This window comes from Eptatretus burgeri, chromosome 15 (assembly GCF_056783735.1).
Source record: "Eptatretus burgeri isolate ZD-2024b chromosome 15, Ebu_testis_v1, whole genome shotgun sequence".
Lineage (NCBI taxonomy): Eukaryota > Metazoa > Chordata > Myxini > Myxiniformes > Myxinidae > Eptatretus > Eptatretus burgeri.
In genome coordinates, this window is record NC_140975.1 from 38246921 (window position 1) to 38271345 (window position 24425).

General features: G+C 43.1%; 1 protein-coding gene across 8 annotated transcripts in view; it reads right to left on the minus strand.

Moving 5' to 3' along the window:
- Positions 1-24425, minus strand: part of MUS81 (MUS81 structure-specific endonuclease subunit) — a 51913-nt gene that overhangs the window by 1519 nt on the left and 25969 nt on the right. For 6 of the 8 annotated variants that reach the window (XM_085857761.1, XM_085857765.1, XM_085857764.1 and 3 more), the window contains 9 exons: positions 22538-22741; positions 17742-18365; positions 17457-17581; positions 17220-17332; positions 9771-9887; positions 1603-1698; positions 1357-1482; positions 990-1093; positions 796-879 (listed from right to left, as the gene is read on the minus strand). In XM_085857761.1, coding sequence (XP_085713887.1) covers positions 796-879; positions 990-1093; positions 1357-1482; positions 1603-1698; positions 9771-9887; positions 17220-17332; positions 17457-17581; positions 17742-18365; positions 22538-22741 — 1593 coding nt within the window. The remainder of the gene's footprint in view (positions 1-795; positions 880-989; positions 1094-1356; positions 1483-1602; positions 1699-9770; positions 9888-17219; positions 17333-17456; positions 17582-17741; positions 18366-22537; positions 22742-24425) is intronic. The other 2 variants (XM_085857760.1, XM_085857766.1) reach the window with 2 other exon arrangements.

Genomic DNA, 24425 nt, shown 5'->3' on the forward strand with positions numbered 1-24425 from the left:
GTGAAATCCTCGGCAAATTAATTGGAAGTCTCATTTACACCCTGATATAACATTGATTGACCTGCATCAGTGGCAATGATAGACCAAAATGGCAATATGCAGCTGCTGTTATTCACCTCCCATTCGGCGACGGACAAGAAAATGATTTAATGCAGTTTGCTCAATGAAAGCGAGCTCAAAAAGAAGCCAAATAAATAATGTGTGCAATTTATTACTTTGAATCATAATGTTATTATATTGCACAAATACTGTAAAAATTTTGTGAACAATACAATTCAATCACAAGGATCGGCTTTCATTGAACTGACAGCATAGCTCAGAGGTTGCGTACTTGCCTTTGAGCCGTCCAGTCGGAGTTCGATTCCCAACATAACTATAAACAGTCACCCTTGTGGCTTGCAGGCAGGGCCTTGCATCGACGACCGTCCCTCCATGAGAAGTCAAGCCAGGTGGTCTGTCTGCTGGCATTCTCTGGTTGGCGTTAAAGATCCCATGGAGTGTTTTGCAGGCATTGGCCATTGTATGCTTGCCCTTCCAGGGCCGAGTTCCCAATGCAGATTGGAAAAACTAAATCCTCAAAAGGAATTCTAAAAAAGCTCCTCAAAATGCAAAGTCGAGATTTCGCTTAAACGTTGACTCATGTCAGGAAGAGTCAGGAAGAGGTCAGGAAGAAAAAAAAAAAAAAAAAAACAACACAGAAATGGTAGAACGAACAAGATGGGTATCGAATTATGCATTGTTGCACGACTGTACTTTGATAAACATTGACTGAAAAAACAAAAATCCTCAACTTGCCTTTGTAACCTTCCAAACTTGATTGAAGAAAGTAGATTTGCTCTCTCCTCATCAGAGTGGCATTGTTCAAATGCCTCAATGAGGCTGAAGCAAAACAAAATAAACGATGCGTCACCATACAACATTGAACATGCGCACAGATCACCGATAGATTGAGCAAGGCCAAGATCCGATGCGTTTGCTCGTACCCTCACCTGCAAGGGGTTGGGAACTTTTCCAAAATGGCCGCTGCCTTGTCACCACTGAGGCCTTGAAACTGCAGCAGCTGCCGGGCAAAAACCTCCCTCACCGTCTGTGCCTGGCGAGACATCAAACAAACCCTTCAGAAATTTACCTCGTCTGGCGAAAAAGGCCCGGTGGGTTGCGTTACTCAGTCATTACCTCTACCACCGAAAGTGGACGGGGGTTATGTTTTCACCGCTATCTGTGAGCAGGATATTAAAAAGTTGTGGATAAGTTATGGCCAAACGAGGTGTGTTCAGCCGGGCGGAGGTATGCGCGCTACCGAGTGCAGTTCTAGTTTAGAGATAACATCACCCGAGGAAAGACAATAAGATGCACCTTGTTTTTGGCAGATTCGTGATTGAACTCGTTGAAGTTAAGCAAAAAGTGACCATCGTCTTCTCGTACTCCCTGAGAGGCGAGCGTCTCCTTCTGTTGCTTTGGAATGCTCCAAAGAACTTTACCCTTAAAGAAGAATGAGACAGCGTTTCAGAAAACATTTCAACCTTTACACCAAAAGAAAACAGACTGACGGTTGGTCGGCCTGGAGGCGACAGCACTGTCAGCACAGTTTTCAAAACTCACTGAGAAACGCCTTTGCAGGTGTCGAGTCATGATGGTGAGGTAGGCGGCTGAACCACGGATGTCATGGGTACGTTTTATGACGAACCCATCCACCACCTGATCCACACACACATAGTTGAGCTACATAAGAGAAGCAATCATAAAGTTCTGCAAAACGAAATGTGTACTCACAATAGTCCAAGAGAAACACCAACGTTTACCTTTCAATCTAGAAGTATATAAAATTGGCAAGAAAATATTTATTCTTACTAAATAATACATACTTGGACTTCTAAAAACACACTGCCTTGCAAAAGCCACCTCGATTACTGTTCAAGGATGTGATGCGGAGGCCGACTCGCCACATTTGCTAAACGCGAGCGGCAATTGAATGGAAATATAGAAAAGTCACTATAGAAAGAAACAAGTATTTAACCACTCAACACAGCAGCTAGATCATGTAATACATACATACGTACATGCACACACACTATACATACACACATATACATTGTACATATACACACACATATACATTGTACATACACACACACACACATATACATTGTACATACACACACACACACATATACATTGTACATACACACACACACACATATACATTGTACATACATACATACACACATATACATACATATATACATTGTACATACATACATGCACACACATATACATTGTACATACACACACACACACACACATATACATTGTACATACATACATACACACACATAAACATTGTACATACATACATACACACATACATTGTACATACATACATACACACACACACACACACACACACACACACACACACACACACACACACACACACACACACACACACACTGTACATACATACATACACATACATTGTACATACATACATACACATACATTGTACATACATACATACATACACATTGTACATACATACATACATACACATTGTACATACATACACACACACACACATATACATTATACATACATACACACACATATATACATTGTACATACATACACACATACATATACATTGTACATACATACACACATACATATACATTGTACATACATATACACACACATATACATTGTACATACATATACACACACATATACATTGCACATACATACACACACATATACATTGCACATACATACATACACATATACATTGTACATACATACACACACATATACATTGCACATATACATTGCACATACATACATACATACATACACACACATACACACACACATATACATTGTGCATACACATACATATACATTGTACATACATACATACACACATACACATATGGTTTGGGTCATTGTGAGTATCATGCAAAGTGAAGTTTATTGCATGCCCCTTGCAAGGACATAGCTTGTGGGATACGAGGAAGGGTGTGTGTGTGTGTGTGTGTGTGTGTGTGTGTGTGTGTGTGTGTGTGTGTGTGTGTGTGTGTGTGTGTGTGTGTGTGTGTGTGTGTGTGTGTGTGTGTGTGTGTGTGTGTGTGTAAAGCAAAGTAGCAGGACAAAAGTAGGAATGAAAGGTGTTACTCAAGGTGAAACAGAAGGCAGATTTAAAGCAACTTGTCAATCGTTCGGCCATTATTTATTTTAATAGGGTAAAAAAGCAACATTAATTAAAAATAAATAAACTTCAATTAACTTGTCAGCAATTTACGTGGAAGCAGTTCCATCTCGTCGTCCACGATTTGCTGTGAGACATGCGACACCACAGAATTGCTCCAACCAATCGTAGACAAGATGCAGCTGGTTCCAAATTAAAATCACCAGGAAATTAACCAAATATGTATTTGCCACTTGATAATGGAGCATGGTTTTGTTTTCCATCGAAGGGTGTAAACTGAAAAGGATGATAATAAAAATAATGATGAGTTTCTTGTTATATGTGTGTATATATATATATATATATATATATATATATATATATATATATATATATATATATATATATGTGTATATATATATATGTGTATATATGTGTATATATATATATATATATATATATATATATATATATATATATATATATATATATATATATATATACACATATATACACACATTGTGTGGATTCCCGCCTGCCGGCGTGCGAGCAGCCACGTTTAGCCAATAGCGGCCGCTTCGCCAACCGACGTAGCAATCCAGTCGCGGCTTTCCGGATCAACGCCGAAAACCAGCCATGGGTGTGTTTTGAGCACACCACAGCCGAGTCAATATTCTACCCGCGCACTACAGGGTCAATCACAGAATTGTCGATATACCTAATTAATCGTGCGGGAAGACTACCGAGAGAATGTACCTCAACGGGGCCGCTTGGAAACGAGCCGCTTAAGCAGCTCGCTTCGTTTTGGGATAACCGAGCGGGGTATTTATCGCGCAGCCCCGTTGGACCCTATCACTTTATCGGCTATTTAACAACCAACTATATTCCGAGTGCAATATGGCAGTTCAATTAGGGAAAGGACGCAATGAACGGGTTAATATTTGGACAAGCACATTTATTTACAAAGCACACGTAAACAGTGATGCAGTCATGCAGGTATGCAATTATGCAAGGCCGAACACGCACACAAGCATACAACCAACAAAAGTAATGCAAAAGAGCTACTACCGTCTACCTATTATGTACACACTTAACAGTTCTACTTACGGACATGGCGCCACAACGTTCATTCAAACAAAAGCAACAAAGAGAAAACCCCAGGAAAGACGAAGTGTAGACTGGACCTCTTGGGGTCTTTATAGGCACGGAGCCGTGTAGACCACAAAGGCTCCAAGAGACCGGGCTGGCTACCTTCACCCTCGTGGTGACTTGCTAGGGCGACCCTCGACATCCCCTCTCCAACAACCCACGGTAAGGCACGGTACGGCAGGCCACGCGCCTTGTATTGGCTCCGCTCTCTCCAGTCCCCTACCGCGGCTCCACACACTGCCCACAACTCTGACACGACACCCTTTTCTCTCCTCCACACACCTCACAACCTCCAGCAGCCGACACCCTGACTTGCGTTCAGCGCGCCCTTTTATCTCCACGGCGCCTCGCCCCTCCCTTTCGCCCCCCCCCCTCTTCCAGCATGTGCCGGAAACTTCCAGAAGAAGGGCGTTTTCCTCGCCGAATCGGGGCCTTTCTCATTCTTTTCCTTTCTTCATAACTAGTGTTGCTTTATAATTCTTGGTGTTGGGTTATTCTCCTGCTGCGTTGGCCGGCGCAGATGTTATTCGTTGGGGGGTGGGGCCGTCGTCTGCTTTCCCTCGATGAATGCCGGGCTTCTCGCAACCGTGTGCTGAGGTGGCAATGCGGTGGTGGTTACGGTGGTTGTTGTAATGGTGGCGTGGCTGGCGTTTTGTGGTCGTGAGGGTGGTGTGGTTGGGCGGTTGTGGTTAAGGTGGTTGTTCTGGAGCAGTTGATGAGAGCGATGTTGGTGGTGGAGGTGGTTGTTGTGAACGGTTGATGAGAGCGATGTTGGTGGTGGAGGTGGTTGTTGTGAACGGTTGATGAGAGCGATGTTGGTGGTGGAGGTGGTTGTTGTGAACGGTTGATGAGAGCGATGTTGGTGGTGGAGGTGGTTGTTGTGAACGGTTGGTCCAAAATAACGATAGCAAAAGAAAAACGGCTAACTGAAGATTCACAGCCTGGTTACACGAATAATTCCCTTTGACATCGGTGGGGAAATCTATCTGAACACAGACTTATCGACATAACTGATCTAAGGACCTATATGGTGCTCTGCGAATTTCCACAGCCGTAACAATATGATGCGCATACAATGAGAAGTACTTTGACAGTGTGTGCTTGAACATTACATTGAATAAGAAACAAGTCTGAAGACGACGATGGTTCACGAGCGGTATTTGACGATGTAGATTGTTTCAGAAGTCAAGGATGAGACAATGTGATAATTTTTGACCAAGTTATAAAAATGATCAACATGATGTGGTACGAGTGACAGGTTATGAGCTGCAAAATGTCGAAAACCCGGTTTCGTTCAACAACTTTAAAAATTTGACCTTTGCATAACCTTTAAAGGTCACAAAACAATGTTGTGGGCATTAAAATAAGGAAACAGGATACGTGCTATAGTTTATTGGAGTTAGTTCGTCGAAGGTCGAAAACGCCGTTTGAATCCCACAACTTTGAAAATTTGACCTTTATGAACTTTAAAGGTCAAAGGTCAAGGATTATGACCTTTGGTGCAAAACTTCCTCCGGAACATTCCAGAAACAATATAACGTCATATAGGCTATATGGCATTTCGCACTCATCGGATTATTATCCATACTTTGATGAAATCAGCGTAAAAACAAACTTGAAGGGGGCGCCACGGGCAAGGTGTTCGAGATGGAGCAAAATAGTTTCAAGACTTTAGGTGGGGAATGACCTCAAGATTATGCATAAAAAAATATTGTCATCCCAGCTCTCAAAGTTGGGGCGGTCGTCTGATTTTTATGTCAAAATTCGAAATTTTCTAAGTTCATGACCTTGTGGCCTTGACCTTAGGACGAAAATGAAAAATCGAGCTCCGTGGGGCTATGCAGGTGCCATTGGGCTAACCAAATACCGAAACCCCTGTCAGATTCGACAAACCCCCTCGGAGAAGATACAAATTGAAGTCGGCTACCCCCTAAAAACACGTTTTTGGGGCGTGGCTCCGCCCATAATGGGCGCACCACACCCATTCTCAGGAAAACACAACTAGATCATGATATAAACCTCCCACCAAAATTTTATCAGGATCGGATCAAAACCCACGGAGCTATGCTCGGGACAGACAGACAGACAGACATACAGACATACATACCAATAACGAATATAGTGGTCACTTATTTTTTTCATGAAAATATTTTTTCGTGAACCAATAGATTCAGATATATGGAGATCAGAAGAGAGAGCCCTAAACATCATTTGGGTGTTGAAATAAAATGAGTGATGTGGTTTAAAATATCCATAACCATTCTTTACATGCTCACAAAACTTTGGACACAGATTCATTGAGGGTGTGGATTGCAGTTGGGTAAAAGCTGTCGTGCAAGCGATTACAGTTGGTCTTGATGGAACGATAACGTTTACCTGAACGGAGAAGTTCAATAATGTCGTGTGATGGGTGGAACTCATCATCTCGGATGATAGCTTTCACTCTTTTCGCTACTCGACCGGAGCACAGGCTCTTGATGGAAGACAGATCGCACCCAATAATTTTACAAGCAGTCTCAGTCTCAACTATCCTGTTGAGTTGGGATCAGTCATCCCGCGTCGAGCTGCCGCACCAAATGGTGAAAGACGGTGTCGGGACACTATCACTGCCCGATAAGATTTGATCAACACGGGATTGCCAACACCGAAACTTTTCAACCTTCTAAGAAAGAACAACCGTTGTTGAGCCTTTTTCACGCAGTGATTGGTGTTTATCTCCCGCTTTATGCCATTGGAAATACGTATCCCTAGAAATTTAAAAGAAGTAAACAATCTCAACTTCAGCATCGTGAATAACCATGGGTCGAATGGGAGTTTTTTGTTTGTTTTTTTTTCCAGAAATCAACAATAATTTCCTTCGTCTTCACGACGTTGAGTTCGAGATTTTTTTTTAGAGAACACCAAAGTTCCACAAGTTTTTTTTTTTTTACACTTGATTACGTTCATAACTTTCATCACCGTTGAAAAATCAGGCCAGCAACGGTGGTGTCATCTGTAAATGTCACTACCAGTGAGCTGCCAGATGATGCGATACAATCACGAGTGAACAATGAACACAACAATGGGGATAAAACACAGGCCCGAGGTGCTCCGGTGTTCAGTGTGATCGTGTGAGAAATTTTCCAAACCAGTTTTGACCACCTGTGGTCTGTCTAAAAGAAAATCCAGAATCCAGCGACAAATCGAACCAACGAGACCAAGTGCATCAAGTTTAAAATGAAGTTAATGAGGTGAAATCGTAAACTACAGCAGAAACACAAAAAAAAAAAAAAAAATTGAAAACAGAACTAAAATCTATGTAAAGTAACCTGGCATAGGTAGACATAAGTTTATCTCGATGGTTTAACACGTGATGGAGGGCGAGTGAAACAGCATCACCAACTGAACAATTTCACCAATGGGCAAACTGATGAGGATCAAGCGAGGCAGGAGGAGCAGACTTCAGGTGTGATAAAACGAGATGCTCGAAAGATTTCATAATGATGGATGTGAGTGCGACTGGTCTATAATAATCGTTTCGGCAACACACTGGGGGGGGGGTGGGGGGGCTTTGGCACAGGGATAATGATGGACTTTTTCAAAACGGGGAGTTTTACAAAGCTGAAGCGATCAGTTGAAGAGTCAAGTTAGAAAGGGCGACGGTTCATCAGCACAAGACTGCAGCAGGCCGGGGCCGATACCATCAGGACCAGTTGCTTTCCTGACTTTCAAGTTCATCCGAATGTGCCGAGTGTCATTTTCAGAGATCACAAAAGCAGGAAGAGACGCTTCATCTTGTGGTTGGGCGCTGCGCTCACCAGATTATCAAATCTGCTGTTAAAATGATTCAGTTTTTCGGACAACGTGTCATCATTTGTTGGAGATTTCAACTTCGCCTTGTATTGGAACCGGCGATCGTGTGGAGACCCTGCCACAGTTCTTTAGCATTTCGCATTCATGATGTTCTCCTCCAGTTTTTGCTCAGTAGTCACACTCGGCGCCTTTGGTGGCCTTGCATAGCTCGTACTGCACTTGGCTTTCTGGTACTCCACACCACTCTCCGATCGATGAATTTGTCGAACCAGGGGTTTTCATTAGAATATGTAGTAAATGTTTTCGGCAGGATGCAAGTTTCCTGGCGGAATTGTATGTCGTTCAAGATGACGTCAGAGCAATCGTCGATGTCAGCGGCACTTTCCGTGAAGACGTTCCAGTCCACGCATGGCATAGCAACCACGTAAGCTCTCGATAGCATTCAGGGTCCGTTGGGGGGCACCAAACGTGTCATGAGCTTCTGACGCCCCAAGTTGTTGTCGGTAAGCAGGGACGAGATGGATCATGTTGTGGTCGGAATCGCCGAGTGGGGGGAAGCTGCAGAGAACGATACGCATATTTGATCGTCACGTAGCAATGATCCAAAAGCATGTCCTTTCGCATTTTACAAATAACGTGAATGATAGAATTTCGGGAATCCCTTCCGCAAATTGGTATGATTAAAATCCCCCACAATAATGGATAGTGCTCCTGGATTCATGTTTTCATGTTGAATAATAATGTCTGCAAGCTGCTCAATAGCGAATGCAGCGCTGACGTCAGGCGGTGTAGAAACAGCAGTTAAGATTAAGGAAGAAAATTCACTTAGAAGGTAAAAGGGACAGCAACGAATGGCTCGAGCTTCCAACTCAGGTGTGCAGGAATGAGAGGTCATCTTGGAGCCCGTACTCCATGAATCGTTGATCACCAGGAAACGCAATCCACCACCTTTCATCTTGTTCACCAATTTGAATACGTGATCGGAACGATGAAACATTCATCTGGGGATCTGCACGGAGGCGTCAGGGATGGAGGAATCAAGCCAAGTTTCTGCAATGCAGTATACTGAACAGTCTCTGAAGTCCTGCCAAGTACTAATATGGCAATTAAGCTCGTCGACTTTATGGAGAAAAGAACAGACACCGGCGAGAAAGACACTTGGCAATGGAAGACGTTTGTTTTGCTTAAACAATCTCGTCAGGACAGCCACACGCTTACCGCGCTGCCACCCCTTTCGAGCGCCACGATGGCTCGGCCTTTGGTCTGGATTGGCCAGAATCTTCTCGATCAAATTCTGATTAGATAATGCTTGACTGCAACACTCGCCACAGCCGATACAAATTGCGAGTAGTTCCTCTCTTCCACAAGTGTAAATTCCAATAGAATGAATGATGAAAAGACAAAATAGGAATTAAACAAATAGAGCATGCAACGTCGAGTCACCGTACATCGCCGCCATGACAGAATCTAAAAGCTGATCCGATGGGGAATTCTGGTTTTATGAAATTTTAAGCATTTCACTTTCAGCAGCGGTTGATATTTTCAAGAGTAGAGGAGAACGACCCACACGATTAATGGTACAAATGCAGAAAGGCATTCCACCGTTCCCCAAATTTAATACAATTTACCGCTAACTTTCAAGCCTCACCTGTGTATTCACAATGGCTTGCTGCAGTGTTGTTTCTGGAATACTCATGTGTTGCACAGAGCCATGGTCTTCCACCAGGTAGATGCAGTTACCAAGTCCACATTTCTTGAGACGAAACTGCACGAGGACAATGTCATGCAAACAAAATGCCATGTTATTCATCAAGTATCGGAATCCAAATCAACCGGACCATCTCATGTCCCCTACCCAATATCTTTTCTACCCCCATGAACCTTAATACAACTCTTTTACTTGCAGGTTTACTCTCTTCCTCTCCAATTCCCTTGCTTGCTACGTCCACCCGCTGCCCTACTACCCCACCGTCGGTCTCACAACTCCGTCACGAGGCTACATTTCTTGTACAAATGCTGTTTACCAGTATACAACGAAAAAAGGAACATCCAACCAAAAGTCATATGAACACCTACCCTGCCAGTTTACAACAAACAAGAGCAGACCTAATCTCAGGAGGCGTTTCATCCACTACCCAACAGACTTCTTCAGTAGTCCAGGAGCATGAGGCATGAGGGCTGAACATGGCAATAAATAGTACGAAACTAATTTTTCCAGCGTGGTTGCAAGGTATCCCATCATAATTTCGTGTGCAGCCTGTGGCTGCTGGTTTGCATCATTGCTGGGAGCGTGGCTGTGCCACGGCTAATACTCGCCTTCTCTTCGCGAAGAACACCATGGGACCTTTAACGTCCACCGACTACTGCCGGCAGACAGGACGCCGGACGGCCGTTTAAAGCCCATCTGAGGGACAGCACACATATTGATGAACAGTACCGGATTGAACAACATATCAAAAATCCCCAAGTTTCCCATGTGTGCTAGCTTCACAACGAGGCCAATTGCACGTGCGTTTGTGTGCACGTGTATAATCTGTGACTGCCAGCATTAGTTGGTTCACTTTAAAGATCCAACGGTATCCTTCACGAAGAGTAGGTGAGCTATCAGCGGCACGTTGAAATTTTTTATTTTTTTTAAAATTTCTGCCTTAACCTTAGTCGAACGTCAGGCCTGGCCAGCCAGTTCGTGAAAGACTTGGGTAAAGCTTCCCCCAGCCACCACCACAATAACGTGGGAATAATTGTGGCTATTAAACAATGAGGATATGAACAAACTGCCATCCACATAGTGCACACATACAAGTGACCCCTTCCCCTCATTCCCCCCTACCCCCCCCCCCGCCCCCCTCCCCCGTCGCTTCTGCAAGGAGTGGATGCTTCCAGTAGACTGAAATATGGATTTGCTCACCATCTTGCCTGCATTAGTTATCAATTTATTTAACTCCCAGTGCATTACAACAGGATGTGTCCATGCAATAAGTGACTTTCAAAATGACATAATCCACCCCCAGAATGCTCAGAAACCCCAGGAAACTTCCATGTTTGGGGCAAAAGAAAGTACTGTATATCATGGGTCTGGGATAAGGATTGTTACCTGCAATGGCTCACACAGCGCGAAAAGAAGTCAAAAATACTTGGAAATGCACTTGAGAGAAAGGGGTGTGCCTCTGCACAATGAAAGACTTGGAGACCTTTGTCAGCTCACCAAACCGGCACCGGCTCGTGCAGCAAACTCCAGACCATGTGGGTCGGTGCAAGGCCTGAGTGGACCGGTATGTGCTACACAAAACCCCTGACGGATCACGGCCAGTGAATGGACTGTTTATCAGGATTAGTTGCTTCTGAACGATGAGAATGACAAATCTGGAGCTTGCGAGTGTAAAGGGTAAGTCTAAAATTACATTTACTATTAATCATGTTGGGATGTATGTCTGGTGTTGGCTTAATGGTGAGGGTGGCGGGCTTGGGATCCGAGGGTCCCGAGTTCAAACTCCGCTTAGCTGTTGAATTAATACCAGGTGGGGTTAACTGGACCTGTCATCCTTCCAAGGTCGGCAAACTGAGTGCCAGTTCGCTGGTATCCTGTGTCGGAGTGGCGACCCGTCCAGGATTGTGCCCAAAAGCCAAGGAGACTGCTTAGGCAGCACCAACGCTCTGCACAGAGTATGGTCCCGATGGATGGATGTTGGGATGTGGGAGCCATGGGAGTTGTGAGGGCAGTTATAAATATATTGTTTGTTTGGTTCTGGAGTAACGAGAAAAATTAAACAAGATTTTTTGTATCGATTGCTAAATGTTGAAGCGTCCGTCCATCATATACACTGCCGCCACTCGATTGTACGAACAGGAAATGTGATGAAGCCAACTCCTCTCATCCACGGATATTTCTCGTATTTCTCTATTTCCACGAGTCCAAATTACATTCAGGAACAGAACAATTATGGTTAACCATTCTGGTGACCACTCTTTCATCCAAATGCTAAAAAATTATGTTTAAAAGACATTATTTGCATGAGCAATGGTAGGTAAAAAGTGCCTGGTGAGCCGAACTGAGTCACTGTTTAAAAATAATAACAATAAATTAATTAATTAAAAACACGTATCTGCACGCGCGCACACACACGATAACGGTGATACGTTTCTGGGGAGCAGCAATCGGTGTATGATCACGAGCTTGCCATTCCCACTCAGGAGGAGACAATTAGTGTCCAATTCATTCATGGATCTGTAAATCCACTCTGTATGAATGCCGACGGGCTCCGGCACTTGTAGATGGGATGCTCGCTCGTTGAAAGGTGCCACTCAGTGACGTTTTTGCGACTCCACATTGATATGTAACAGGGTGGTGTTTGTCAGGTGTGAATAACTTCTCTGTACCATATGACCAACAACAACAACAACAAAAAATTATCCTGCAAGTGCTACCTCATTATGACCACTTGAAACTCATGTGAACCCATCCATGTGAGGATAGAGATCACTGTTGGAACAAGCGAGTCAAGGCTTTGCGTTTCCCCTGATTGTAAAATTCTGGTGTTGCGTCACACCCTGTGAATGTGCGAATGAACAGTGCATGCCGTTTCATCTTACCCGATGCATCTTCATTTCCTTTACATTGAACAGTGTCATTGGCTTGCCGCGTCAAAGTATATACACATTTATGGTAGGAGTTGCTCGGGCTAGCAGTTACACTAATAGATCTGTATCCGATCCGACCACCACCACTGGGGAAGCACTTGCTGATAAATGTGTCAGAATCTGACTGCATATTTCACAAATATTCCAGAATTCTCAAGAATCGATATTAGTGCTTGGATAAGACGCATCGATCTTGTTACTCCCATTTCCAAGGAACTCGTTACCCCACGCATGCAAAGTGAAAAGCGGAGTCAAGCAATGGGTTCATGTCCGTCTGTCCATTTTATCAGTTTATCATCGAGGAACAACTTATTTCAATCGAATGTTATATTTTGAACACAAATAGAAACATGAATCAAAAAAAAGACTAGTCTGCCATTTTACCGCATAATTCTTGGCTCGGAATTCATCCCGACCGCAAACACGCAGAGGAGTGAGATAATATTTTTACTCTGTCTGCCTGCCCGGCAGTTAAACAAAATTGAAAACTTACTGTTTTTAAGGACGTCACAATGGACACAAACAACAGGCACGAAGAACTAAAGTATCGTGTTAGATAGGGTGATGTAACAACCGCTGGAGAAAATGGTAGTAAAACCTGGAATTAATTTTTAGATATGCCTTTAAACCTCTAAATCTCGATTTAAATTACATTATATTCTTGAAGACTGTATAACACAAATCACCTTCCTCATACTTCCAAAAACCATGCAATACATCGATGTATATCATTAGAGAGCGTGGCATGTCGGAGTGTGCATTTTGAGTGAAAAGCCTGACAATATGACTATGTACGATGCCGACGCAATGTTAATTGGAATTTATTTGCATCTAATTAACATGGGCAGTTAACACAATAACCCCTTCAAACCCTCCATCATCATCATCATCATCACCATCACCTCCATCAACTCATCTTTGTCGTCATCATCAACATCACCATTGCATTATTGATCAAGTTTACCATCATTAATATTACTAAAGGTAAGTTTCATCGACACTAATAAATGTCAGTGTGTGTGTGTGTGTGTGTGTGTGTGTGTGTGTGTGTGTGTGTGTGTGTGTGTGTGTGTGTGTGTGTGTGTGTGTGTGTGTGTGTGTGTGTGTCGGTATGCGTCTCCTCCATAACTCCAAAACCATGAAACTTAGCAGCTTGAAAAACTTTGCAAGCATACAAAGGGAACTCCAAGGGAGTGCACGAGTGAAAACTGGGTGTTTGGGTTAATTAAAACACCTCTTTTGAAGATATAATTAACGGCCTTATTTAATTATATCCTTTATTCGGTGCATCCTCAGCCATCTCGCTCTTGATGGGGTCTTCTGGCACATCCTGGGTTACCACTCTGGGGTCTAAATTTGCCATTTTGTTTGGCCTGCTCAACAATGCCTCGAGTTGGAACAGGCCGCAACAGTTTATCAATGACAAAGCACTCAAAATATTATTATTCACCTCCTCACTCATATCATCGAATGCCTCATCTACATAGCTATGGATCGCTGCATACATTGCTTCTGCAAGTGCTATCGTTTTCAAATGAGGAACTTAAGAGCGATTTCATGCACTATATGATGCAATTTTCCATGATCTACTCTCATGGATTAATTATAGTATATAATAGAAATATAATTTGAGTTTGGAGGATCGGATCACATGGACTAAACTCAAAATCTGGAGTGAAATCTGACAATGTTAAGAAATTGGCGATGTTTCGTTTTTTGCGGGAACGTGCCATTACCAATCAGCTTGTTATCGCTTGCCAAGCCAGCCGTTCCTCATCACCCATTTAACTGGAGTGAATGCTCGAGTGCTTAAGCCACTTGGCGAGTGCCCGACGGTCGATAGCGGTCCAGTTTGTGTCCCGATCGGGATGTGCAGTCGGCAGTTGCTACAAGGTAGAGGTACATATGGGTAGATTTGTATCTGTAAAGGGACTCTCCATGGGTGTGTGCGTGTGCATGCCAACATGCTTGGTTACGGGTGCCGTGGTGGCAAAGTTTCATCCCGTATCTTATAATGATGATGGGTGGTGCAGATTTTTACTTTTAACCTTTGCAGCGTACGAGCGATCATGTTGTCCTTTGTCCTCGTGACTGTTTCTAAAGCAATTGGTTATTATATATGAACTGGGTGTGCTTTACAAAGTTTATATGGTTTCTCCTTGTGAGTGTCAAAGCAAAATATATTTGATAACACCCAATTTCTGAGCGTTTGCCCTATCAACGTGTTTTATAAATTAGTCAATTATCTATCTATCTATCTATCTATCTAATGGTGTGTGTGTGTTTTGTTCAAAAAGCATAACATTTTTTCTCTGCTAACTCTCCTCCATATATACATATATAATCTGCTCCAACCCCTCCAAATACAGTGTGTGTGTGTGTATATATATATATATATCTCTATATCTCTCTCTCTATATCTCTCTCTCTATATCTCTCTCTCTATATCTCTCTCTCTATATCTCTCTCTCTATATCTCTCTCTCTATCTCTCTCTCTCTCTCTCTCTCTCTCTATCTCTCTCTCTCTCTCTCTATATCTCTCTCTCTCTCTATATCTCTCTCTCTATATCTCTCTCTCTCTCTATATCTCTCTCTCTCTCTATATCTCTCTCTCTCTCTATCTCTCTCTCTCTCTCTCTCTCTCTCTCTCTCTCTCTCTCTCTCTCTCTCTCTCTCTCTCTCTCTCTCTCTCTCTCTCTCTCTCTCTCTCTCTCTCTCTCTCTCTCTCTCTCTCTCTCTCTCTCTCTCTCTCTCTCTCTCTCTCTCTCTCTCTCTCTCTCTCTCTCTCTCTCTCTCTCTCTCTGAAGCGATAGGTGGTATTTGCTAGTGATCTTAATAACTCAAGAAAATAAACGATATTGTATGTTTTTAAACAGGAAAAAAGCCTGGTGTTAGCTTTACAGTTAATGTGGCTGCCTTGAGATATTAAAGGGGAACCCAAACGGTTTTTTCTTTTATTTTCTGAAAAGCATTGAGAATCATTAATCACGGTCTAATTTGAAGAGGAATTTTTTTTTTTTTTTTTTTGCCAATCACAAATTGTGTCGAAAAAAGCCCAAGTGTCAATTTTGGAATTTGCCAGTGACGTCACACCATGAACTCACTGATACAAGCGGCGGTTTTACATAGATAAACAGGCAGTCTAAATTTCAGGCGAAGTGCAAGGCAGTATTAATGATACTAGGTTTGGTGGGATCTAAATTAATGAAAGGAAGCACTTCCACTCTACTTTTATCATTAACACCACCTCTTGCCACTACCTGCATATAACCACTCAATGACAGCTGAGGAGTAACCTCGACAAAACATCCCACAAGCCAGAGTGCATCGAATACATTAGCCAGCTTGAGTGTTTGTGATCCGAGTCAATGCATGACAAATAGCTAATGGTATCGACTCAACTGTGAAATATCAAGTCCATTTATCAAATACTTTTTGTTTTATGGGGAAAATGGGATTTTTCAAATTTGTACATTTTTATGCGAAAGCACAAAATAGTTGTTCGGCTATACAATAATGCCTGGTGTGACAACAGCACCCACTGGAAACTTAGGAGCTTTGTGTATGTTCTTTCTCAAGATGATATGGAACGTTTCTGAAAATTTCAGCCTTGTACCATATATTTCTGGGTTGGGTCTATTATTGGCCTGCAGGTCCCTTTCCAGCTATCATGTCTTAGAAATGTCCAAAATCTCAATCCACACGCATGGTGGGAAAACAGTCAGGAACAGGCATGGATAACTTTGACAATTAAAATTTAAGGGAAAAAAAATGAACTTATGGTTAAACTCGATGTAAAATTGGTGTCGTCAGAAGGGGCAAATCTGTCAAACTGCACTCAAGAGCGCAATGTCAAGGTAGGCCGCACGGGGACACTTAAGGTGCATGGAAACAGCACACCAAAATGTGTCAGAAGGCTTCTTCAGTTTCTGTTTACTTCTATATCATTGTTGTGCCTTTTCTTGTGTACCAACAACAATGTATTGCCCAAAACAATTTTAAACCCCAATGGCACTCAGTGGAGTAAATACCTCCACCAGGCTGAACAGTTTATATTTTGTATCCCACTGATAATCTGGACGTCAACCAAAATTGAATCCGCTTGCTCGTCACACACAGCCAACTCATCCACCAAGTTTTGTCCAAATCCATCCACAACTTTTTGAGATATATATATATAATTTTTGGATCATCTCTCAATGGTGAAGAATCACTTTAAAAATTCCAGCGTATGGATCCAGATCTTCACTAAAATCGAATCATTTCGTCCTCACAAAAGCAATCGGTCCACCAATTAGTCGATAACTTTTTGAGATATCCTGCTCAGACAGACAGAGACAGACAGACAAACATGGGTGAAAACATAACCTTTGTCCAATTTTGGTGGTGAAGGGAACTAGATCTTTGTTACAATAATTGCAATAAGATATACCAGTATATTTCAAAGGGTGCTCAGACCTTTTGCTCCCTAAAGCGACCATCAATGATGCTTCCGCAGAGGTCGTCCATTCTCTTCCGTTCCACGACATAGTCCAGAACGAGTTCAAGGCTGCTGGGAACCTCCAACTGACCTACAGGCAACAAACAACAGAACAGGTGAGAGAAAGCAATTTGGAGAAAGAGTGTTTGGCTCTAAAATGAAAAGAAATCAGCTTCCGCTTTCACGGCAAAATAGGAGTGCTTCCTTCAAATCACCGGGAACTGGCCGAACACGCTGCTTTGCCACCCACAAGAAGTCCCCAACACTCAGTTTACGGACATCAAACGCAACACCGTTACGTTTCAGCTCATTCACGAGTTCCCTCTTTCGGGAGTTGTTTCTGCACAACACAAGAGCAGTATCCAAGCAAATCATTATTTAACACATCCAAAGTGGTATCCAAAGTAAAAGCACATTCATGGTCAATTCAATATTTCAACAAAATGTAATTTAATAGTCTTGAGATTTTATTAAAAAGTACAAATATGCAAAGCTCACACCCTGTGGTTTCAATAAAATCGACACAAAGAATGACGTCATATTCTCCTGGTTTTAATGAAATTCCTGATTTGAACGAAATCAGAGAGGTTTGGGATCCAGTAAAGGCGCCGCCCCGCCGGTATCCAGCAGAGGCGCCGTCCCGTTGGGATCCAGCAGAGGAGCCGTCCCGCCGAGATCCAGCAGAGGCGCCGTCCCGCCGGGATCCAGCAGAAGGGCCGTCCCGCCGGGATCCAGCAGAGGGGCCGTCCCGCCGGGATCCAGCAGAGGGGCCGTCCCGCTGAGATCCAGAAGAGGCGCCGTCCCGCTGAGATCCAGCAGAGGTGCCGTCCCGCCGGGATCCAGAAGAGGCGCTGTCCCGCTGGGATCCAGAAGAGGCGCCGTCCCGCGGGGATCCAGCATAGGCACAGTCCCGCCGGGATCCAGAAGAGGCGCCGTCCCGCTGGGATCCAGAAGAGGCGCCGTCCCGCTGGGATCCAGAAGAGGCGCTGTCCCGCCGGGATCCAGAAGAGGCGCCGTCCCGCTGGGATCCAGAAGAGGTGCCGTCCTGCTGGGATCCAGCACAATGGGCAAAAACAGGTAGATCTTCCTTCAGCACCACGACATCTCCCGTTGCACAAATTCTGCTGCAAATAAGGCACAGGTTACTTATTTTTATTTTTTTCCGGTCACACTGAATAAATTCTGTATAACTTGAATGTTACAACAGTCATCACAAAGTCAGAAAGCAGAGTCCCAAGTTGTATTTGTGTCACTATTCCCAGTTCCTTCTTTAGCTGTACTCAAAGTATTGTGGAAATGACTTACTGGGGTGACATTGGTTAGCATAGTTTGAGGTAGTCATCTCCGTAGAAAATTTCTTAGAGCAGGGGTTCTCAACACACGGGGGTTGGGAAGTCCATGGGGGGGGGGGGTAATGGAAACTTGCTTTCAAATGAAAAATCGAAGAAAAAAAAATTCTCGCTTTCAAACAACACACCCCTACGGCCTATACTGAGATATATACATTCACATTTATATATTAAATTTTGATTGTATTTAATCATTTTAATATGATGTACAATTTAATGGGGTGAATTTCCCAGCCTGGGCATTCTGAACTTTTTAGCCAAGACGCTCCTGGTAAACCCGAAGAACCGTCACGTAGCTCTTCGACTCACCGCATTTTCATTGACCTTCCTTTGTGAGTCAGCATTTTTGCGTCTGCTGCCAATAAAGAGGAAAGCATGAAACAAATTGGAAGGCAACGAAGATTTGTGATGTGCTTTGAGTGCTACAGCGTCTCAATCGGTAGTGCGAGTCGCAAAAACACGAGTGCAAGTTTCCCATTGAATTACCTGGTCCTATATCCCATCTATTTGATATAATTTGTGCTTGATGCTGAATTATAATGATGTTAAACTGCTTTAAAAATTACAACTTTAAGTTTTTTGGCCACTTTTGGTTTCGGCCAGGTAATGGGGTGAGCAATGCCACTCCACGTGGGTAATGGAAGTAGGTGGGTTGAAAACCCCCATCTTACAGTAAGCACAAGGTAATTTAATTGTGATATTAGATATGTGTCGCTTTATGTTTCGACAGATGTTGTCCACCCTCCCTAATGTGTGTGTCGAAAATTGCTGCCCCCCTTTGAACACTTATTTCATGTTCCACCCTCTGTAATCTGTATATCATGTGCTTTTTAGCATTTGGGTGAACCGTCAGCACATTAGTTTAGGCCGGAAAAGCAATCCCCACCATCCCGACCAATCCCGCAGCACCAGGACCATCTGGGTGCAGGTCAGGGAAGGGTTCGTACCACCCCCAGACTGGGCCTCGGGCCAATGATGAGTGAGCGGGAAGGGGAGCGGTGCATCACGACAAAAGGTGGGGCCAGAGACTATAAAAGCACGGGCAGCTAGGGGGAAAGGATGAGATGCCCAAGAACCACCCTATGAATGGCCACGTTACGTCCATGGAGCTGTGTGCCAGAACCATGTCCCCACCCAGCCAGCCACACCTTTCCTCCTCGTCCTCCTTCTGAGCGCCTCGGCTGTTTGCTGACGGGCCTGCTGCAGGGACGCACCAGGGCTGCCCCACTGCATTGGTTCCTGCTGTGTCCCGCCGGGCACAGCCAGTGTATTCGTTTTATTGTCACCTCTATCTGTTGTCTATCTCATGTGATATGACTGAGGCCCTAAATTAGATAACTAATTAATCTTCCAATCGTTTGTTGGCATTGTGGGCATGGTAGCCGTATATTATAACTGGTAGCATGGTAGCCGTAAATATAACTGTTATTTCTTCCTCTGTATTGTCGACCCTGTGTGACCATTATTATTGAACACACGTGGTCTCAGGATGAATTTGGGCAGTCGTGATCGCTATTGCAATTTGGCACATCTATAAAAGGACTAATTGGTTATGGGTGACCAGTGCTCGATAACAAGATGGTGTTGTGCGCCTCCAACTTTGCTCGGTCGTAATTCGAGATCAGGCATGCAGCAACAAATCAGAGCAACACATCGGCTGACTTGGACTTCACACCAGCACGGTATCGCGGCGCTGGACACTTGATCCAGCTCAGGGCCATCAACTCACCCGACCTTTGCAGCTGCTGTTGACGCAGCCTGCCGGGATTCGTACCAGGGCACTGGGACAACCCATGGCTACAACAGTATCAATAAAATTTCCACAGCAATCTGGGAAAATTTCACCAACCATTGTGTACACCGATTCACTATTTATAAAGGAAAACATTACACATCACGAATACATGTCAGTGCTCAAGCAGCAGGTACTGACCATGGTGCAGCACCATGGTCCTGGTGCATTATGGAGGGGCATATCTCTCACTTGCTCCTCCATTAGGCTCCCTCCATCTATTTACAATTATTAGGAATAGTGAACCTCAAACAGAGGTGGCCATAATCTGTGGGCCAAGCCAGAGATAAACCCTGGTTGGAAAAAGCTGCAAGAGCTTTACAAGGGCTGGCAAATTGGTTTTGAACCAAGCAAAAGATGTAACATTCCTAAACTTCACCAGAGAGTCGGTGTCAAAGCCACCCAATGCTCGCCTGTTTATACATTTTATGTTTTTAAAAGACTAGTCTAATAATATTTTTTATAAAGCATTGCAGTGAAGTCTGATCCAAATAATTTTAAAGCAATATATGTATTTGCATATTGTAATCAGTAAAAAAAATAGTGTGGTAGATAAAAACATTAGAAAGGAAATAACTTGCACCAAAAACTTTAACATTTTCACGCTCACGCCGGGGGTATCGCTATCGCTCTCTGCTCTTCGAACAGGCGAGCCAAAAACGAGTAAATGTATAAATTAGAAACAAACTTTTGTTTCATATATTTTAAAAATACACGGCACAACTGAAATATCAAAATGGACAAAGTTTAAAATGAGATGTAACAAAATATTGAGCAGAGAAAGGAATGATGCCACAGGCTTTAACTGGGAATGTACCACTACCACCTTCATGTGAAACAGTCAAGTTGGGCCAATTAGTGTGAAACAGCAAAAGAAGATTCAAAGCCTAGTCCCAAGAATGGGTACCCCATAATACCAGTAGAGATAAGGCTCAAAGTAGTGGAGCTTCGGGTGGGTGACAATGAGAATGAGAAGCAGGAGAGGGTAAAAAAAGAGAGGATGTGATAGCAATATTGTACATTTCCTCTTAGGTTCTAAAGAGCAGTCATAGGAAGAAGCTTTGACAGCAGAGATACCACAGAAGGTCCTTTGTTTAAATGCAGCCTTATTGTTATAAGATCTCAAAATAGATTAGCCTCTCCCTTCATCTCTTAAAATATGTGATCCAGAACTAGCGCCGTTGCTTACATTTCCTCTTGATGTTCGCCCTGGCTATTAAAGTCAAAGTTCTAGCTGCAGTGTGTTGTGCAAACACACTCACAATGTACGATGGTGGTCAGTGATGTCACTGGCTTAAATACATCCAAAGATGAAGAGAAGGTGGGGGGGGGGGGTGGGAGGGAGAAGTGAGGTGACTCAGATATCATCCAAGCCAGGGCCACAGAAAGGCCCAGCAATACTCCAGCTCACAGAACCCAAGTTTCAAATGCAAATGCAGCAGAAAAGGGGTTTTAAAATATTCCTTTCTTCACTAGATTTGTTTCCGAACCCAAAGTACAATGCAGTATCTGTAAATGTGTTTGAGAGGTATGACCCAAAAAAAAAAACAATGTCATGCAACACTGAGAGTTATTATTTTCAGGAAAAGGATAAAGCATTTCATGATAGTTGTTTAAAATGGTAGAGAAACATTGGAGGACCTCACTACTTCTTTTGTATACAGCACAAGGCTGCAGGAAGGCATCATTGGCTGAGGGCGCAGCTGTGCCGCTGACTTTTATGGCCTTGCACATTCGTACTAGGCCTTCTGTAGGTTCGGACAGAAATTTGTAATTTGGCCATGATGCCGGCAATAGCTCGCCTACCCTTCATGAAAAACACTGTGGTAACTTTAACGTCCTCCAACTAATGCCGGCAGACGGGACGCCAGCTTAACGGCCATCCAAGGGACATTGTGTGGCCATCTATTGGCCATCCAAGGGACGGTACCACACATTGATGAATCACCTTGCCTGTGAAACACCTGTTAAAAGTTTCCTCGGGATTCAAACCCAGGCTAGACAGCCGAGAGGAGAGTGTGCAGTACCTTGAGGCCATCCTGTCAGTTCAGAGGACCTCACTGAAAAATGAGCAACATTTTCTTTTATGTCTCAAAATTATGTTTCCAAATCCCATAATACAAAACAAATGATGAGCTACCACAGAACGAGGTACCTTTGAGGAGATGATGGGCCACTGTTTTCTCCATCATCAATGTATATAACATCAATCAAACGATTGTCGATGCCAGTACTGGTCGGTGCAACCGCAGCGCAGCAGCCCGCCAGCCCTCGACTCGAATCCTCTCCAAGACCCAGATCCTGATCCGCTTTCAAAATCCTTTCTGCCAACTGTGCTCCCTGGTCCGTGAGCAAATACCTGCACACAAAAAACAAAGACGAAAATATCAACACTTGTTACTCGACTTTCAAAAACTGAGAATTACTACTATATGTTATCATTATCAGTTTTGTCATCAAATAACGCTGTGTAGCGGATGGGCTAATAAGAGCTATTTGTACTTACTATGGATTTGCCCTTTGCCATTTTGACGAAATTGTCACAAAGGTTTGTTGAAAAAACATGCACGCGCACACGCACGCACACACACACACCTCGATAAGTGTACCAAGTGCACATTCGTACAATCAACAAAAACAGACAACATAAAAATCGACCTCGAAACAACAATACAAGATCTAGACAACAAAGCATCATACAAATACCTTGGAATAGAAGAGGGCCACCAAATACATTGTGTCAAATAAATGTGAAAAACAATTGCCAAAGAATATGTGTATAGAACGAGGCTGATCCTGAAAACATACCTCACCTCAAGAAATAAAACCAAAGCCATCAACCAATTAACTATACCAGTATTACAATACAGCTGCAGAATAATAGACGAGCCACAAACGATAATCAACAAACTAGACATCAAAACAAGGAAACTCCTCACCATCCACAAAATGTTCCACCAACATCAGTGCATCCTGAGAATGCACCTGCCGAGAACACGAAGACAGCAAGCCAGAGAAGGTATCACTAGCCCACCAAGCAAAAAAAATTCCAAACACAGATGCAAACAGAAGATGTCATGCATGAAAACGAAGCAACAACAAATACAGCCCCAATGATAGCAAAAAAAAGACAAAAGAAATATATAAAGCGAAACATTAATAGATATACACCGACAAAAGAGCAGGAAGATAAATAAATAAATAAAAGAACAGAGTTGGACAGATTAGACACAAGACAAAGAAGGCTCAATGCAATGGCTAAGAAGTCAGCTCAACTGGGATGGAGAACAAATGATTATTATCATTATTAATGCCCAAGACTACACGAATGGCTTTAAGAAAATGGTAGGACTGAGTCAATCGGACAAGTGAAGGTTCTGCAAGGTGGAAACAAAACGTGAGCCACCTCCGATTAGGATGTAAAAAAAAAAAAAACTCATGTCAGAACAGCTGGACACACAGAGGCACAACAGGGCTTGTAGAGGAATCCACCGGCACATCTGCAAAAACCTCGCTATTCCAGTCCGAGAAAACTCATGGAAATGTGAACCAGAAGCAATAATTGAGAAAAAGGAAGTAACGCTGACATACGACCTGATGATCCCATTGAGCGTGAACATAGAAAACAAAGAATTGCGTCCGGATATAGTACTTGAGAATTAAAAAAAAAAAAAAAAAATAAAACAGCATTGCCAATTGACAGAGTTCCCACTTATTTTGAGATGTCTTTTTTCAGGACTTTTTAAGGACTTTTAAGGGCTAAAATAACCCCTTTTTAAGGAACACATCCTACAAATTCCAGGGGTAAATTGAGGTGAGTCACCTAGAAATTAACAAAGATAGTAAGTTTACAAAAAAATCTATTTTAATAATGAACATACAGAACACAGCAGGAGCTTATTCAGTCGACAAGGCACAACGCGCCACACAACCAATTGGCAAATCCACTTCACAGTTACTGGAGAATCAGCCAGGAGCAGTCACAAGTTTCCAGATGGCAGCACTCTCAATGTTAATGTGTTGTTATGTTAAAATGTTATTGT